The sequence below is a fragment of the Bombyx mandarina genome, chromosome 08 (genome assembly GCF_030267445.1).
Source record: "Bombyx mandarina strain Sakado chromosome 08, ASM3026744v2".
Lineage (NCBI taxonomy): Eukaryota > Metazoa > Arthropoda > Insecta > Lepidoptera > Bombycidae > Bombyx > Bombyx mandarina.
Genome location: NC_143215.1, coordinates 12,441,368 through 12,460,923, shown reverse-complemented (window position 1 = coordinate 12,460,923; position 19,556 = coordinate 12,441,368). Strand labels below are relative to the sequence as shown.

The 19,556-nt window shown below is 35.9% G+C and overlaps 1 protein-coding gene across 1 annotated transcript in view; it reads left to right on the top strand.

Moving 5' to 3' along the window:
- The first annotated feature begins 83 nt into the window (after positions 1–83).
- LOC114242938 (putative G protein-coupled receptor Mth-like 3) overlaps positions 84–19,556 on the top strand; it is a 123,479-nt gene continuing 104,006 nt past the window's right edge. Inside the window, exon 1 of the mRNA XM_089729571.1 lies at positions 84–530. Within this exon, the coding sequence (XP_089585697.1) occupies positions 195–530 (336 nt within the window). The 5' untranslated portion in view covers positions 84–194. The remainder of the gene's footprint in view (positions 531–19,556) is intronic.

Genomic DNA, 19,556 nt, shown 5'->3' with positions numbered 1-19,556 from the left:
CGGTTCCGTTAGCCGAAACGCGTCACGACTCGCGACCGACGCGACGCCGGCAGTCGCTAGCTCAGTGACCGAGCGACGTGAGCCCCCGGCACTAGCTCGCTCGCGTACGACAATCACAACACGATACTCCGATTAAAACGCGCGCAAACTCCCGATAACACGCTAGTGCTGTCGTCCGAGCTTCATCTACAACGATGTCCGCTTATTTCTTTCTATTACTAATCAGCCCAGTAATAACGGCCCAAATTAACTACACATTGCCCGTATTCAGAGCGAAGGACACGTGCAAAGGTTTATGTGTCAGTAAGTGTTGTCCTAAAAGCGCGGTGTACCACAGTCTGCCATCGAATAAATACAGATGTGGCCCGCCAATCGGAAACGATGTAAACTTGTTGTCTCACACGAAACAGCCACTACACAAAATGCAGTACGTTGTGAAATCAGTGGACTTGTTTGAGACATTTACAGTGATCGAAGGAGTCGCCTGCGGGAAGAAATACTTGTCGAATCACAAATTCTTTCTACAAACTGTGAGTATTCAAAAATCACCTTATTCTTGCCCTTACCCCAAATCGCTGTAGTAATTCCTTTAATCATGCTGCATAGGGCTTTGTCATCAACCCTCCTTGAGATATAGGTATCTCCATAAGTATATCCATTGCAACATGCCATAGGAAGGGACTTTTTATGTTTATTTTTTGGTGTTTCGATAGCTTTCTTAACGATAACCATTTTTGATTCTATAATTTGTATTTTATCTTTACAAATTTTTGCATTAAAATTTAAATATCCAATACTAAAACGATAATACGTATATAGCTTTTTATAAGTTTAATTTTGATTTAATTTTATAAGTATTTAAAAGACATAGAAATTTCAAATTCAATCACTATTTTAATACGATTTCTTGAATAAATTTTAATAATTTATTTTAATATTACATAAGATATTAAAACGTCACTTTAGTAAATAGGTTCGATTTGAGAAATTTATTTAGGTATCGAATTGCCTATTTAATGGATAATGTTTGAAAACTGGGACGCCGCTAATACATACCTACAGAAATTACATTATTTTATTATTATCGAAATCTGAAAGCATACAGCCCATCTGATGGTTATTGGGATGGCCGACCCGGAACTAATTTGTGTTAGGATCGGTCGCGACAAAGGCTATTGACCTAACTGCCTATTATAAATGAAAACGTACCGTGATTGTACCCGTTAGGAACATCACAGAACAAATCAATTAAACAACAACCACGAGGAATCATCGCTCGATATATTTTACTGCTTTAAGTGAATTAAATTGGTCCGGTCATTCTCACAACTCACTCGGCGCTAAGTGGTTAACGAAATTCATAGTTATGATAAGTTGAATGTCACACGTCACGCATGTGCTACTGGTGGTAGGACCTCTTATGAGTCCGCGCGGGTGGGTACCACCACCCTGCCTATTTCTGCCGTGAAGCAGTAATGCTTTTCGGTTTGAAGGGTGGGGCAGCCGTTGTAACTATACTTGAGACCTTAGAACTTATATCTCAAGGTGGGTGGCGCATTTACGTTCTAGATGTCTATGGGCTCCAGTAACCACTTAACACCAGGTGGGCTGTGAGCTCGTCCACCTATCTAAGTAATAAAAAACAAAAAAATGTCACGCGATGTCGCGTTAAGTTGGAGGCAGTTTGGCTGTACACATTATTGGCTAACGTCCATGTGTGACCACTTATCGTCCGGTGAGCCATACGATCGTCTGCCTTCAATCACAATAAAAAATATAGTACCCGTTGAATAAATAAAGAGGGTTTTTTATTGTAAATCCTCACATCGGTCAATGTAGGTTTTTTTATTCAAATACCAAAAAAATTTCAACGGTAACAAATTATTTCAATACATAAAAATAAATACGGTTATGTCCCTCTGCGGGTATTAAAAGCATTTTTTGACGTAATTATATAACAAATTGATTTCATCTTAAATAACATACGTACAAAGCTACGTATAAATCCATAACAATATTTGCCATGTCAATTAGTGAACGCACAAAAACCAAATACGGACTAAACTGGTTTGTGTCATTGAAAATCTCAAATAAACTGTGTATGGTTTTCGATTTGTTTAAGAGACCTTTTAGAGAAAATGGGTGGACGAGCTCCCTGTCTATCTGATGATAAGCGGTTACGATAACTAAAGATAAAAATAAGTTGAGTAATGTTTGCGATTTTAGATCAGGTAACGCGAGTTTCATGCTCAATCAAATGCTACCTGTAAAGATACCACCGACGTACTATCTATCTATCTATCTATTTTTACTGGTGGTAGGATCTCTTGTGAGTCCGCGCGGGTAGGCACCACCGCCCTGTCTATCTCTGCCGTGAAGCAATAATGCGTTTCGGTTTGAAGAGTGGGGCAGCTGTTGTGACTATACTTGAAACCTTAGGACTTATATCTCAAGGTGGGTGGCGCTTTTACGTTGTAGATGTCTATGGGCTCCAGTAAACACTTAATACCAGGTAGGCTGTGAGCTCGTCTGCATATCTAAGAAATAAAAAATAAAAACTATCAAGAAGTAGCATAGTAAGCGGATTGTGCTACTGTTTAAAGACGATAAGGAAGTTTTAGTCAAAGCCATTATAACCTTTAAACTACTGAAATCCCGATTAAACGAACACTATAATAATATAACATAATTGAAACATACATCAATTTTAATTCGGTGCTATCGGCTGTAATAATTTTCACTAACAACTGATATGGAAACAGATGGCCACAAACGCAACGAATGATATGTCCATTTTATTGATGTGAGTAGGCAAAAAAACACTCCTATTGTAATATCTAAGAGGTTGCGAAAAGGATATGAAAATAATTTAATCGAATTCATTCGCCAAGCATTCCGGCTCGAAGGATGCAATTTTAGATGTACAAAACTGCCCTCGTGTCTGAAGATGAGTAGTGGCATTTACATTGGGATGTCAGCTCAGATAAACACTTAATGCTAGACGAACCCTGAGTTCGTTTGTCATTTAAACTTAAAAAAAGTTTACAATTGGGCATCAACAACTTTTTTTATTTCTTAGATTTAAGGTGTTTTTATTCTAGCTGAAATTAGTTTTTAAGTAGTATAAGACCTCAGCTATTGAATTTACTACTCAAACCATCTGCGCCATCAGCTAACAAAAGTATAATCCTTATTTATTAACCATGTCATTAATTCGTATCTAAATTTGCAAATCTCAGGCTATCGCTTATCTCAGGTCAACTGGTGGCGAGAACCATAAAAAGTGTAAAAAATGTTACTAAAACTACCTCGACTCGACTGAGGATAAACATCGAGTGACTTTAATTACAGTTTTCCCTAAAAAAATTCAGTGGAGTCAAGGAAGTGTCGAGGTCTCTTTTTTTATCCCTGCCTATGCCGATAGCCTTGAGTGGCTACTTCAGCTTTACCCTAGCTTGTAGGTGAGCTCTCGGGGCTCAAACCGGAAGTGTTGCTAACACTGGTCATAGGAAGAGCAGTGCTTCGCAGAATCTACCACCGAATCGGAATCGCGACCCATTGAGAAGATCCGGCGAGAAACTCAATGGGCAAGGTCTCAGAATATGGGTAACAGATATACATACTTAACTGCACATGTTCTCGCCATATGCGCTCACAAAAACAAAACTAACAAGAACTTCATTGTTTTTTTTTACGTTTTGCATTAAAAAAAATTATGTTTTTTTATGTTTTAATTGGTGAAATACTGTTTATTTTTGTATAATTTCTCTACTCTATGGTACACTTTCACGGGCCACATTTAATTTCGAATTCTACTCGATAAATTCAGGGAAATTACATTGTAATTTTTTACTTTCGGACCGCTGGGGAATCCATTTACGGATACCCGGTCGAGGGGGGTAAGAGACCGGGTTATGTCGGACTCCGGCGCCTCCAGAGAAGAACAATAATGAGACTTCGATCTTTAATACTAACTTTCGTTTCGGACTCGAGCCTAAGACACATTTTCAAGGATTGAAGTGCTTTATACGCTCAACCAATTGTAGAATAGCCGTGAGTACGTAGTTCACCAAATAATTTACCAAAAATAAACTTTAAAAGTACACTATAAGGTGTACAGCGCTTACAGAATAAACCGAACTACAATTTTGGTTTTCTTTTTCTTCATTCGAACATCACTCACGCAAAAACTATTAGATCAAATGGACATATAAATTATATAATACTTCAAAACTGGTCTACATCACACATACATTTTATAAGGACAACAATGGTAGACGATATTATGCCGTCTGATTATTTTATTGATAACACAGGAGCATAAGTTTGTCGACCTTGCATAGAGATTTGTTTACTCCTGCAGTATTATTGTTTTTTCTACCTTTTCCTTCGTAGCTTATGGGGGTATTCCAACTGGCTGTTAGCTCACGGGTTCCTTCTCAGAGAATTGCTAACAAGAGCTGTGCTTGGCTGAATCCACTATCGGATCGGAATCGCGACCCACTAAGAAGATCCGGCGAGAAACTCATTGTATGTTCATCATTAAAGGTATATTTATCTGTATTTGTAGGTATTTAAAGGACAGGAACATAAACCTTGTTCGCCGACAGGTCACTTCACCGTGACAATAGTTCTTTAACTAACTAGGATTAATAATTGCACTACTTTTTTGGAGAGTCGTAGAAAAATACAAAGTGACGCCCTAGTGATGACCCTAGTCCTAATTTTTATCCGTAAAACCTACTTTCAAATGACAACGGTTGACAAAGGTTTATAAATAAGAAAAAACATAAAACCTATTATAATAATTATAATAAGCCTTTTTATTTCTGGTTTTATAATCTTAGGTGGATTATAATATTACATTATACAACAAAAATGATTTATGTTAGAAAATTAGCTTAAATTATGTTAGTAATATAAGTAAGTGTATTTAAATAATTATAAATTAACAAGAAATTCCGGTTTGGGTACAGGCCTCTTCCAAAGAATCCCACTTTTGTCTATCTTATGCTATGAAGTGTCAGTTTATGCTAGCCGATCTTTTTAGATCATCTTACCAGCGGGCTAAGGGTCTCCCCTTTTCTCTCTTGTCTAGTCGTCAACAAAACCTATTCGAATCGAAATATTATTTTTTTATAACCTTCAGTGTTACTGGTAGGAAGTGGCTTGGCTGTATGTCCAATGTCCAAGTTGTTATCCAATTTCCGGTAGGTAAGCTCAGAATACCTTAGTTGGCAACACAAAAAAAAGAAAGCACCATCGTGGGCGAATTTGGCGGGAACGCGAGGAGTGAAGTTGTGTGATTTGTTTTATTTTGTCTATTTAGTGTTTCTTCAGGTTTAAATGTGTAATAACGGTGGTTTATAAACTATTTAATATCTGTGAAAGTGCACAAATGTGGGAAAATGAAACAAAGTCACTGGACGTAACTTCTCAGGATCCTCCAAAAAGCCTACTGGAAAAATTTCAGTAAATGATCACCATTTTACTGAGATTATATTTCATCCCATATCATCTCTGATCATTTCATTTCATTTTATTCCAGTTGATTAATGTCTCAAATTAATCATCTTCATTTCATTTCATTTCACTCCATATTATTATTATTTTTCATAAAAATAAGAATATAAATTAAAATAGACATGACCTAAAGTTCTTAGTTACCAGGTCATAAAATTCCTTAAAAAAAAGCACCGTCGTGACACACATTCACAAGAATGACATGCCTACGTATAAACATTAGATCGAATTACGATCTAATAGGTCTAGTCGGGGAGGGGTCGCTCGGTCGTAGAGATAAATCTGTTTGTCGTCCAAATAACACGGGATTACAGTGATCACGCTGAATAACAAACACTTTGTCTGCTTGGGTATATTCTGTTTTACGACGTGAATTGACTAATATTTTTGGATATTATTTTACCTAGTGTTTGCATACCATCTCATATCTCAATTTGGGCCACAAGTTCGCATTAGATGGAACCACTTTTGGTGGCTAAGAAATGGTATATGATAGAGGAGTATGGAAGGAGATAACATGTAGCGCCGACCCCAAGTGACTGGAAGAAGGGCAGGTGAATGATGAGAAAGAAGCTGGATCTAGCGAAGGAAGACCGGTTCTTTTTTATTATTGCTTAGATGGGTGAACGAGTTCACGACTCATCTGGTGTGAAGTGGGTACCGGAGCCCGTAGACATCTACAACGTAAATGCCGTTATCTACGAGAACCAGGCGATAGTCATGCCACTTTTACATTAACATTATTTCCATTATCATCATCTTGCCTATACTCATAATACCATCCAATAATATCATATACATACGTCAATGTATTTATCCAATCAATTAACCCAGTACTAAAATCACCCTTGCTCTGTTAAGTAGGGAGCTAAGTCCGGGTAGGGGGGACTACCCGTGGACCATTTTATGCCACATCCACGACCAGACGACAGTTTAAAAATATAATGCAACAACATGTCGGCATAAAAAGTGCTGGAAAAACACTGGGAAACCTTGAACAATAGACATCAATAAATGAAACAACATTTATAAATAGAGTGTTACGAATGTTGAAAAATAAAAATAAAAACGTAACAAAACATCGGAGTGATAAAAAATGGCGTTATAAATTAGGTACATATTAGATCTTAATTACGGAACAACTTGAACAATAAACTGTGAGAAATAACATAATTGTATCATACGAAACTAAAATACAATTTGCATCGTACTCACTACATATGTTTCGAATATAAATAAATTTACAAGAATAATGATATCAATATGTGAGAACCTTTACATTCAATGGTGGCACAGATATGTAGATACTTACCGGCTCAACAAACACGAGATATAACATCTTTAGAATTGAATTGGCTTGAAATTAGTTAGTGTAGTATATAGGTATATATAATGTTTTGTATTGTAACAGTTTAACAGTCTCCTTTAGTCCAGAACAGGATAAACGTAGGTACCTACTTTTTGTCTCTTTTAAATCAAGCGCACACCAAAAAGTATTAAAATCGAAAAGCTAAAATGATTACAACCTTTTTATTACATTTTTGGGGTTTACCAAAAAAAAAACAAGAATTTGGAATTAGTCCACTTCAATTCTAAACGTGCGATATAATATTAAAATAAAACGTAAAGCTAAAACTTTGTCTCCCTTTTTACGAAAATTACGCGGACGGAGGAGTATGAAATTTTCCACACTTATAGAGAATATAGAGAAGAAGTGCACAATGCTAATTTTTTTTTTAAATAATGCATAAAAGATACATTAAATCAATAAAGAAAACATTACACACACTACATACCATATCTTTGACGCACACACGCATGCATACTATTTATTGTCAAACTTTTGTTGTAGACGTCTGTGGCCAAATTGAGAATAGATTAAATATTGTTCGTCTTTATTAATATTTTTTATTGAGCAGCTTTGGTGAAATTTGTGATTATAGAAGTATAAAATACAATTATAATAGTGTACAAACTTACAATCCCAATTAATTATAGTCGAATTTCGACTACTGCGGGACCTCTAGTAATATTAAAAAATGTGACGCAACAAATCGACGGAGATCAAATATTATTGAAATGATAATTCATAATCGGGTTCCAACGAGTAGGCCTTGAGTTTTAAATGAAAAAAAAAGCGCTCAATCATGATGAACGGAACTTTGCCTTTTTATTGATCAGATTGAAGACAATCACAGATAATTTTTTTAAATGTGTAACCTTCTAAATAAGGATTTACGTTTTTCCTTATAAAGTCCTTGTCCTACTGGTATAGCCACGTTCTTTGATGTCGCTTTAAAGATGATTTTAGACATAACAATGTTAATGTCGCTACACCGACTTTGAGACATGACAATAAATTTATATTGTACTAGCTGTACCAGTCCGCTTCGCTGGGCATTCAAAATTAACATTTCTCACCCTCACAAAGATTCTCATCATTAACGCCCCGGCAAGTGGTGCAGGGAGTCCAATACTCATATAAATATTAGCCTATCCATTAAGTAAATGTATTTTCTATATGGATACCAAGTTTCAAGTCAATCGGATGCATGGTTCAGTAGTTATAATGGAACATCCGTAAAAACCACTGTAGATTTATATATTAGTATACCTACTCGTAGATAATACTAAATATGTCAGCTTTATAGATTTCCGGTTTTCATTATTGTTAATTACCGATGTTATTCATTTGTGTGTGGAAGTCCTTCGTGGGAACGTGATTGGTATATAGAAACAAATATTGGCATTTGCCTTCAGGATTTGAGCCCTTGCAGTCACACATCTGAGTATTTTATCCACCAAGCCAAAGTCACAGACTGACAGTATTGATTATTCCAAATTTTACAAGCCGCCATTTTAATCGACAAGATAATTCTGATACTTTCAGAACAGGAATAATGCTTAATAAAAAAAAAAAGACTTCTAGGTCACGTTAAGACAAATCTTAAGTATTAAAATGATAATTTTATAATCGAAGGTAAACTCCAGCCATACAGTTAAGCAAAATTACTTATGAACTTTATTGGGTGTTTTGTTTGATGAGTACCACATACCTGCTCAGGACCTTAGTAAATTACCTTGTTAAGTAGAATAAGTCTTCTTTCATTGTTCATTACGTAGACGGGTCAACGAGCCCAGGGCCCCCTGGTGTTAAATCGAATTGGTTTCCGAAGGTCATAGGCATTAACAATAACTGTTGCCATCCACCTTGAGATAGGTATGATGCTTAAGTTTCAAATCTTATAGTACTACGGCTGCCTTTCACCTTACAAAACGGATTACTTCTTGGCGACAGGAACCTACGCCCTGCTACCTGTAGGTAAGTAGGGGAAGCTGTTGCCATTAAAAACGCTATCATTGGGTTTTTTGAATCAGTGGCGCATAGTACAGGAATGATCCAAATGAAAATTCCTTGGTAGTCCTGGATTGCACAATTTTTTGACTCGCTCTACCATAATATTTCCACTTAAAGCTGTCAGGACTATCAGCTAAAGTATGTTAATTTCCAATGGATCAAAAAAAAAATTTTTTTTCTTGCTTAGATGTGTGGACGAGCTCACAGCCCACCTGGTGTTAAGTGGTCACTGGAGCCCATAGACAACTATAACTTAAATGCGCCACTCACCTTGAGATATAAGTTCTAAGGTATATAGGTATAGTTACAACGGCTGCCCCATAATTTAAACTGAAACGCATTACTGTTTCACGGCAGAAATAGTCCGGGTGGTAGTACCTACTCGCGCGGATTCACGAGAGGTCCTACCACCAGTAATAATATTCTGCATGAGCAATACTTTTAGAAGAATTCGGATAAGTACGGTTAAGTAATAATTGAAATTGAATAGGATCAGGACTGCGGATGGACAATAAAAATATTATAAATATAATAATATATACATAGTTCGTCAACATGTCAAAAAGTGGTCGCGGTGTTGATGCGTCTCGCTCGTTAATCACTGAACTAGGCTAATAATTTTATACGGTAAATAATAAAAAATATAATATAAAGTATAATTACTGAATAACTACTCGATTAGCGCGCAAACCCATTCAGTACAAAGAATATGTTTTGTACTTTTAAAATATTATTTCGACATATTTGCCCAGATAGTCGTCGCAGGCGCATGTTAAGATTCGTACTGAAATCTCACATTTAATTAAATATGCCTGCTAGCGGATAGTTTGCTAATGTAGCACTTATTTTACTATGAACTTCAGTGTGCTTAGTGCGAGTTTTTTAACGTTCTAGATAGGGTAAAAGTCAACTCAAATTTGTATGGAGTTGGAATGTTTGCCTGCGTTTGCCGCTAAGGGCGCTGTTCCAACTGCATAGAGTTAACTTTTACGCTATCCTGAACGTTAAAAAACTCGCACTAAGCACACAGGCCCCAGGATTTCACATGACGATATTATAACCGGAAAATGATCTCTAATAGTCAGTTGATACTAATAACTTGTAATAAAATCGAATATTTTCGTGGGTGTTTTTTTTTTTTTTATATTGCCTTTGTAGGCAGACGAGCATGCGGCCCACCTGATGGTGAGTGGTTACCGTCGCCCATGGACTTCAGCAATGCCAGGGGTAGAGCCAAGCCGCTGCCTAAATTAATGTCACTATACTCATAGCTGCTCTTCGACTAGACTGCCTCTATTTGAAGATCATTAACAGTGTGTTTTATTTACATCCATTTGTTTTTCAGATTTATTTATATGATACACGTGTACATACATGGACCGACCCTGTTTATGGGCAATGTAAAAAAATTGTTATAAACCTTTTTAGTTTAACGTTTAAGAGTTAAACGAAAAAAGTTTAACCGAACCCTTAAACCGAACTAAAAACTAGTATTTTGTTTATTTATTTCAGACCAGTCAGGATTTTAGATCGAAGTTATATTGTAATGTTATAGAACATTGATGCCTCTACTTATGTTCAAGACAAGCGGCCCGCTCCGGCTCCGCTCGGTTCTTTAACAAAACTTTCAACGATATTTGACGTTGTTTTATTTTTTTAAATGAAATAACACTTATTGCGGCATAACTATAATAGTAAGACAGATGCTGTCGTGACACTTTTCTCAAAATAATAATGTGTTCTACAAAGTCGTAGTACATTATTTTATTCTATCATCAACAGTTTTCGCAGGGCACGCGATGTAAAGAATATTTTACGTAATTTTTTTTCATCTTGGGTTTGGACATTATTGGAGTTTTAGTAAGGCTCCCTAATTTTTTTCAAAAAGATTATAGCCTATGTCACTCGAGAACAGTGTAGCTTCCAAACAGCGAAAGATTTTTTCAAATCGGTTCATTAGTTTCAGAGTCAATTCAATACAAACAAACAAACAAATATTTCCTCTTTATAATATTAGTATAGATAATTATATAAGTTCCCTAATATTATTCGGTGAAATCCCATTACAAAAAAAAAAATATGTTACTTATTATATAGAATTATAATAATTATATCTTGAAGTCGGTAAAATTGGCGTTTAAATATTTGGTTATACACAAACATATCAAAACAATAAAAGCTTTTTTTTTTTAAATAAATACAATTTGAATAAATTGTTTTCAATAATTTTGCAAAAGCATTGGTTTTTTTTTAATAAATAAAGAAAATACGTATAGGTAGAATAAATTTCCGTGAAACTCTAATTGCTTCGTCAACATTGTTTGCATTCATATATTGAACACATTCAAATCATCTGTACGTCAGAGTCATTATCAATTGATTGTCCTTCATTGATATGTGTTCACGTACTTAGGGCCATGCGCCGAGTTCGGATTCGTATTTGCATCATAAAAAATGAGGGCATAAACATAAGCTCCATTGCATACAACCTTTAACTAGAAATTACGAATTCTTCTGGAGAACGATCTAGAATATTTGTGTGAACAAGTAACAACAAAAAGCTAAGAACATTCAGTATTCATAAAAAAAATATTGCCCTTGTAGGCAGACAAGCATACGGTCCGTCTGATGGTCAGTTGTTACCATCGCCCATGGACGTCAGCAAAGTCAAGGGCAGAGCTAATCCGCTACTCACAGAATAGTCAACAATTTCTATACAAAAGAAGGTCCATTTAATTAGCCTATCACAGCCCTTATCGACTTCTTGGATCATTACCGTTATTTAATTTGTTGACAATAACCGACCTTGATAGTTTGGGTATCCGAATTAGCAGTACGTAATTACAAGATACGTAAGCTAAGCACTGATTAGATAATATATTACGGATGTGCATTTAATTATTATGATTTAGGCGGTGATTTTATTAGGATGCGTTACAAGAATGTGAAGACGTTAATATTTTGTACTGGAGGAAAAATAATTTATTGCTAGCTATTTATCGACCTCACAAGCATAAGGACGAAATGGTATCTTAAATGTAATATAAATAAAAAAAGATGTGTGGTGTCGTGGGACACCGGACAGGAACGAAGTTCCATATAAAAAAAAAAGAATTACGAGAAAAAAATCGCGCGGTGAAATATCGCTGTGCGGAAAACAAGGCCTTATTCCACGGACTTTTTCTTACGGTTTTTACTATCACATTTTTTTCAGTTCGGTCGCGCAGCAAAATCCCTATCTCCTCCAAGTCTGCCGTAAGGAACTTCGTTACAATAAACATAAATTTGTGTATTTAAAAGCGTTTTGTAAACCAGATACTAGCAACCCGGCCCGACCTTGGACGTCTGAATAAAGCTTGTACCGATAGTAGATTAAAGTAATTAAATATTAATATTTTATATAGGAATCCTTAACTTTATATATGTAGCATTTTAATTGAATTAAATATAATTCAAAAAGTGTTAATTAAGTCTCTAGTTCAACCATAAAGAGGTATTTTATTAAAGATGCCCATAAAATATATAGGTACATTTACAAGAGTTCACTCTTCTTGTTCTTAGAAATGTCGGAGTTTTATACAACGGTACATTGTTTATTTTAATCCACACTGGTGAAAAATTCAACAGATCCTTGCTTAGGGTACCGTCACCATAAAAAGCATCAACTGCCAAAATGGTAAGTTTATTCAGAGGCTTAAGCTCTGCGTTAATGCATTAGTCAGATTATGATAATGAGGAATTGATGGACTACATTCATCAAGAAATTCAGAAGATTAAAAAAAGACGTAATCTACTTATCTATATATATAAAAATGAATTGCTGTTCGTTAGTCTCGCTAAAACTCGAGAACGGCTGGACCGATTTGGCTAATTTTGGTCTTGAATTATTTGTCGAAGTCCAGAAAGGGTTTAAAAGGTAGATAAATATGAAAATTTAATTCCGAGATTAAATAAAAATAACCATTTAGTTTTTCCTTTGATGTGTCCCCCGTCGGACGGATTCCTTTTGTTTGTTTATTTTATACAAAAGTTTAGGTCTTTTATTTATCGATTGAGGCACTACAAAGTCTGCCGGGTCAGCTAGTCTACTATAAAATCGGAATCGCATCCCACCGCGAAGATCCGGCAAGAAACTCGGTGGGTTATGTCTATGGGTTAGGTTGCACGTCGAACTCTTTATCGCATTCGACGAGAGCATAATAGTGACCTTGTTTGATTACGTCATCAATATTAAAAAGTTGTTAAGCACACAATGCACATGAGTATGACGTATGAGGCAGCATTTGCAACTAGAATTCGTAACCAGTTCCATGACGTCAGTGCAAGCGACTAAAGAGAATGTTGTTTAGCGTCCGAATTGATATAGAGTTATGACGTATAATACTTAAATTTAATGGCTTTTTTATTGATTAGGTGGGTCGATTAGCTCACAGCCCACCTGGTGTTAAGTGGTTACCGGAGCGCATAGACATCTACAACGTAAATGCGCCACCCACCTTGAGATATAAGTTCTCTAAGGTCTCAGTATAGTTACAACGGCTGCCCCACCCTTTAAACCGAAACGTAGGGAAGGTTCGGGATATAGTACTACATGGTCAGCTAACATATATTTGTGGTAAAGCAAGCGATTTGGACACCGCGTTCGTATTATTTTGTATATATAAATATGTATATATGGACGGGCGAAATATTTATGTGATTTAAGTCAAATTTTAGCAACTATACAGGAGAGCCATTTAAAGTTTAAAATTTGGAAAAATAATCATAATAAATAAAACAAAAATCAGCTATTTGAATGAATTAAACTTAATTGAATTAGAATTAAAAACATCGAACTGTTGATGCTGATGTCAAATAAAACGCATCTTTAATTACATAAAAACATGTAAATGTCGCGTATCAAGCGAAATGTCGGTTAATCCAATTAGCCTTACACCCCTCTATATTGAATGTTTGCACGAATCTGAAAAATACACATACCGACGGTATTTCAAACTTGTGATTTCTGAGACCTTTCATTGCTGGCATTTTATTAGTAATTACACTTCCTTTATATTTTAATAAATAGTACACCGACAATAGCATTGCATTACGTACTATCTCAAAATACGTCGTCGTGGCCTGAGAGATAAGACGTCCGGTGCATTCGTGTTGAGCGATGCACCTGTGTTCGAATCCCAGGCGGGTACCAATTTTTCTAATGAATTACGTACTCAACAAATGTTCACGATTGACTTCCACGGTTAAGGAATAACATCGTGTAATAAAACTGAAACCCGCAAAATTATAATTTGCGTAATTACTGGTGGTAGGACCTCTTGTGAGTCCGCGCGGGTAGGTACCACCGCCCTGCCTATTTTTGCCGTGAAGCAGTAATGCGTTTCGGTTTGAAGGGTGAGGCAGCCGTTGTAACTATACTGAGATCTTAGAACTTATATCTCAAGGTGGGTGGCGCATTTACGTTGTAGATGTCCATGGGCTCCAGTAACCCCTTAACACCAGGTGGGCTGTGAGCTTGTCCACCCATCTATGCAATAAAAAAAATACAGTGTATCGATTATTTTATCAATTTCCGTTATAAATGGCAGCTTGTTATGATCGAAGAGCTTGTTGATAAATTGTGCCGCATAATAACATTTGTATTATTATATACAAAAGCGTGTGACCGTGATTGTATCTAGGCTTAAAACAGGGCACAAGCAGTTTCGTTGAAATCGCTCCGGTTTTCTTTTTTTGCTTAAATGAACAGATAATTTAAAAAAAACGGACTCTAAAACAAAAAATTCGACCGAACGATACCCTCATTACGTAGGATGTGACCTTTACACCCCAAGCATGACTAGAGACATAAAAAACATTGTGCTTTGTTTGGTGTTTGGTAACAATGTAATTATGTAAGGTAAGATTATATACATTTACCAAAACGTGAAGGCAAGAGTACACATTTGCCGGGAAATGTACATATACCTAGTCAGGTCATAAATTCTGTCACATGTTTAATGTAAAATAATTGAAACAAGTTTATTCATTATGTAACCATTCATATACCAAAATGAACTTAACAAAGCATAGATTCTCATGACACTAAAGTTTATTCAAAATGACCTCCGTGATTTTGAATACAGGCCTTCAATCTGCGCGGCCAGTCGTCTATCGCAGCACGAACGAGGTCCATGTCAATATCGGCGGCTGCCTTAATCAAGGATGTCTTGAATGACTCCAAATTGGGATGAGGCTTTGAGCACGCCTTTTCCTCCAAGTGTTTCCATATCTTGTAATCTAACGGATTCAAATCTGGACTGGAGGAGGGCCAGTCTTCGTGCCGAATGAAGTCGATTTCACGCGCCGCCAGCCAGTCTTGTGTGCTCTTCGCTCTATGAGCTGGCGCCGAATCTTGTTGCAATACCCAGTGCCTGTTATTGAACATGGTATGAGAAACAGGTTCCACAAGGTTCGTCAGGACTGTATTTTGATACACAACTGCATTCGTTTTTACACCTTTCTCACAAAAATGTACCTCTGTTAAGCCCCAATAAGAAACTCCCAACCATACCATGAGCGAGGATGGAAAATGACCTCGTTGGACACGCGGAATACGGTTGCTCGCTTCTTCACTACTGTGTGCGTACACCTTATCATGTTGTTTGTTGTAGCTCTCTTCTACGGTAAAAAATTTTTCATCGGAAAAAAGAATTTTCCGATTTTTTTTTCCCGCGTACCGCTTCAACAAAGCGCGGCATCTCTTCAGTCTCCGGTCTATTAGACGAGCATTCAAACGATGTCCTGTTTTTCTTCGATAAGCCCGAAACCCTAAGTCTTCATTTAACACCCTTTTCACCGTGGTTCTGCTTAACCCCATCTGAAGGGCCAACAGTTTCTGCTTACGTTTGGGATTTCTTTGAATTCGCGCCTTCACAGCTTTTATCACTGCTGCAGTCCTAACAGACCGAGGGCGACCACTTCTTGACCTGTCATCTACACTAGAGTTTTCATTGTATCGTTTGATGGTACGATAAACGAATCTTTTGGTTATATTCAAATTTTTCAGTATGTTAAAAATTTGAATTGGCGCGTAACCGCAACGATGCAACGCAATAACTGCAACACGGTCTTCTTTAAGCGTCCACTCCATATTTAAAAATGAGTAAAATTCTAAAAATATACATTTTTATTTTCATGAACAATTCGAAATTCGAATTCAATAAACTTTTTTGTGGCCAGCATTCTAAAAGAAAAGTTTTTACTGTGTGACAATACTTATGACCTGACTAGGTATATTATAGTCAGTTTACATATACCAAACTTTTTGGCAAATGTGTACATTGACCGGTAAAAGTTTACATTTACCGTAACATATATATCGCTTTAAAAAAAAAGGTTCTCTATCATCTATATTTAATTGATTTTAGCCTACAGATCGAAGCTTCCAGAAAAAAAAACAAGTAATCTGTCTTAACGGGATTCTTCCAAATAGCAGTACCTATTTAACTTGCTTCTGATATAATTTTGTGTTCGCTTTTAACGTCAAGAAATATGAGGGAAGATATCGGATCCGCGTCGTATCGTCAGAAGAAAATGTCTTATTCGGACGCCTTAGTTTCAATTTCCATTAGGCCTACAAATTAATTATGTAAAAGCCGCTTAGCTAACAAAAATATATCGTATTAAAGGGCACGCGGTGACAAATTAAAACAGTTTGTAACAGGAGTATTCTGTGAAGGGAAATTAAACTATATATTATTTTATGGTTTTGAAGGGTGATTTTTTTATAAACTAGTGGTCCCCGCAGTAGTCGAAATTCGGCTATAATTAATTGAAATTAAAAGTTTAAACATTATTATGGTTCTATTGTCAAGTATAATTATACTTCTATAATAATACAGAATTCACCAAAATTATACTATAAATAAATAACATTAAATACAATATTAATCTATTCTCAATTTCACCACAGACTTTAAAGAATAACAAAAGTTTCACCATTGACAATACACAAAGAGTATATTTACACGTATGTGTTATGTCAAATACATCGTAGTGTGTGTAATGTTTTCTTTATTGATTTAATGTATTTTTAAAGCACAATTTTTTAAAAAATATTAGACTTCTGCACTTCTTCTCTATGTTCTCTATAAGCGTGGAAAATTTCATGCTCCTCCGTCCGCACAATTTTCGTAAAAAGGGATACAAAGTTTATGCTTCACATAATAATATATAAATAGATATTGAAAAAAAAAAACATAGTTTTGAATTAAAAATCGGCTAAAATATCGACCGTTACGTAATCAAAATTGGACCCTTCGACCGCATATTTCATTTCGCAGTAGTCGCCACAATCATGTTGGCATATCTATAGGTTCCTCTAAATGGGGCTTATGTCCGAGCAGTAAAACCTTAATGTACTATTTAGTGAATTTTTTATAGAAACTATGGTAATATGCAGCTTAAATAATTGTTAATACAAACTACGTTAAATTAAAAGACATTGTATCCTATTATATAAATTTAAATAATATAAATATAAATTAGGTATTTCCAGTATTGGTCTCTACGCCGTCTCGTTCGCTCGCGTTATTAAAGCAAAGTGTATGAGCAGGACAGCGTGTTAGTAATCTTAGTATTCAAGTCAGGATACCTTAGAACAGGAAAAAGCAAACATAACTATGACCACGGCAATAATACCTTTAAAATATCATAATACGTTTTTGAACAATTTTATAAGGCGAAGCTTTAATATTTAACAAGTGTTATTTTATAGAGCAGATTGATATTTTGACAAAGGAGTCTTCTTAGTTAATCACATTACACACAATGCGTGCAAATTGTGTCATATTAATAATTGTAAAAGAGTTCGGTGTAAAATTATTAGTTAAGATTAATTTTAATTCGTTATTCCATTGTGAATGAACCAACAAACGAAATTTTAACATTATCGCTATATATGTGAAAATCGAACACGTGGAAATCGATTGAAATTGATATGAGGTTAATATATGTACATCAAGTTAACCATGCATCATACTCAACGATAAGCCACAGGTGACATCGGGCGCTATGAATGGCGTTAAGCTTGATATAAAAATACTAGCCGTACTCGCCCGCTTCGCTGGGCATTTAAAATTAACTTTATTATTTATTGCCATTATTATTAAAGAATCCAACAGTCATATAAATATTAGCCTATCCATTAAGTACGTTTATTTTCCACATGGATACCAAGTTTCAAATCAATCGGATGAATGGTTCAGTAGTTATAACGGAACATCCGTAAAAAGCACTGTAGATTTATATATTAGTATATAGATTACTATTACTTGATTTTATTTTGTCTCATACTAAATGTAATAGTTTGTGTATTCGACACGTAATCATGAAAACATGTTTAAAAAGGCTTTATGGATTGTCGCACAAAGATTGTTTATGACCTGGATTAACACAGGGTATTTTTATAAGCTATACATATATCTGCTAAAATATATATTTATTGCCCTCATAGGCGGAATGGTTATGGACGTCGGTAATGTCAGGAACGCAGTGAAGCCACTTTCTAGCGGCCACAATTTTTTAAGCCTTTTTTTTCGGGCCGGGGGCCGAACCTCCTACGAGGTCCCCGCGCCTAGGGGGCGCGCGGGGTATGTGGCCTGATCCGCGACTACGAAATCGCGGGCCCAAGGATGTTTTCAGGGCCCGACCCACTAAAGGACTCCCATGCGCTCTTCGCACAAGCGTCCGATCCCCTCCGAGGTCAGAACCCGGATCAGGCAGGGGGGCTACTGCGGTCAACACTGCAACCAGACAGCGCAGCTCACCCCAAGAACGCCCAGCCGATGGAGCCTTCGAGGCGAATCGAGGCTCTGAAACGTCAGCCGTCTCGGTAACAACTCTTTAAGCCTGGATAAGGTTTTTTTTATCAAGCCCTAAATTTAACGCGAGTAAAACTTAATATATAAATATTGATAGTGTTACTATCGTTTTAATTAAATTAATATCCTTTATGAAACTTTTTATACAAATTATTAATTATATGCAGTTACCTATTTTAACATGCATCTCATACAAAACATAACTACTCTACAGATTTGAAGTAAATTTGCTGGTACAACAATTATCAGAAAATATGTTAATATCAGATATGTCTTTACGAAAGAGTCTTTCCGAAGATGATCACATCGCACTGACAAGTAAAAAAATAGTTACTTCCTTCTTAAAGTTCAAACTAAAAGACCACGTTTTTTTTTGTTGGTCCGGCTTCGTCAGTTATTACTCAATTAAACTGGTTGTAGATTAGATTAGTTTTGAAAGACAACTTTTTTAAAAGATCACCATTGATCGTAAATACTTTTTGTGACCAATCTTTATACGGATGTTGAAAGAGCGGGGATTTACTAATTGGAAATATCGCTTATGGTATTATATTCAACTCAGTGACCGATTCTTAGGGCTGAGATTATATTCTGAATAGATTGTATAGACATGTGACATGACGACTTATAAACTCCCGCGAAAGACTTCTTAAATACATAAATAAAAACATTTTGATTTTGTTTTCTTGCGGCAGCCTTACTCCAATACTAAATTGGAGACAACCATTTGTTGTCAACCATACGTTCTTCACATGTCCTGGGCAGTCTATAATATGGTTATTCCGTCTAAGACCAGTAAATTCACATAGTTG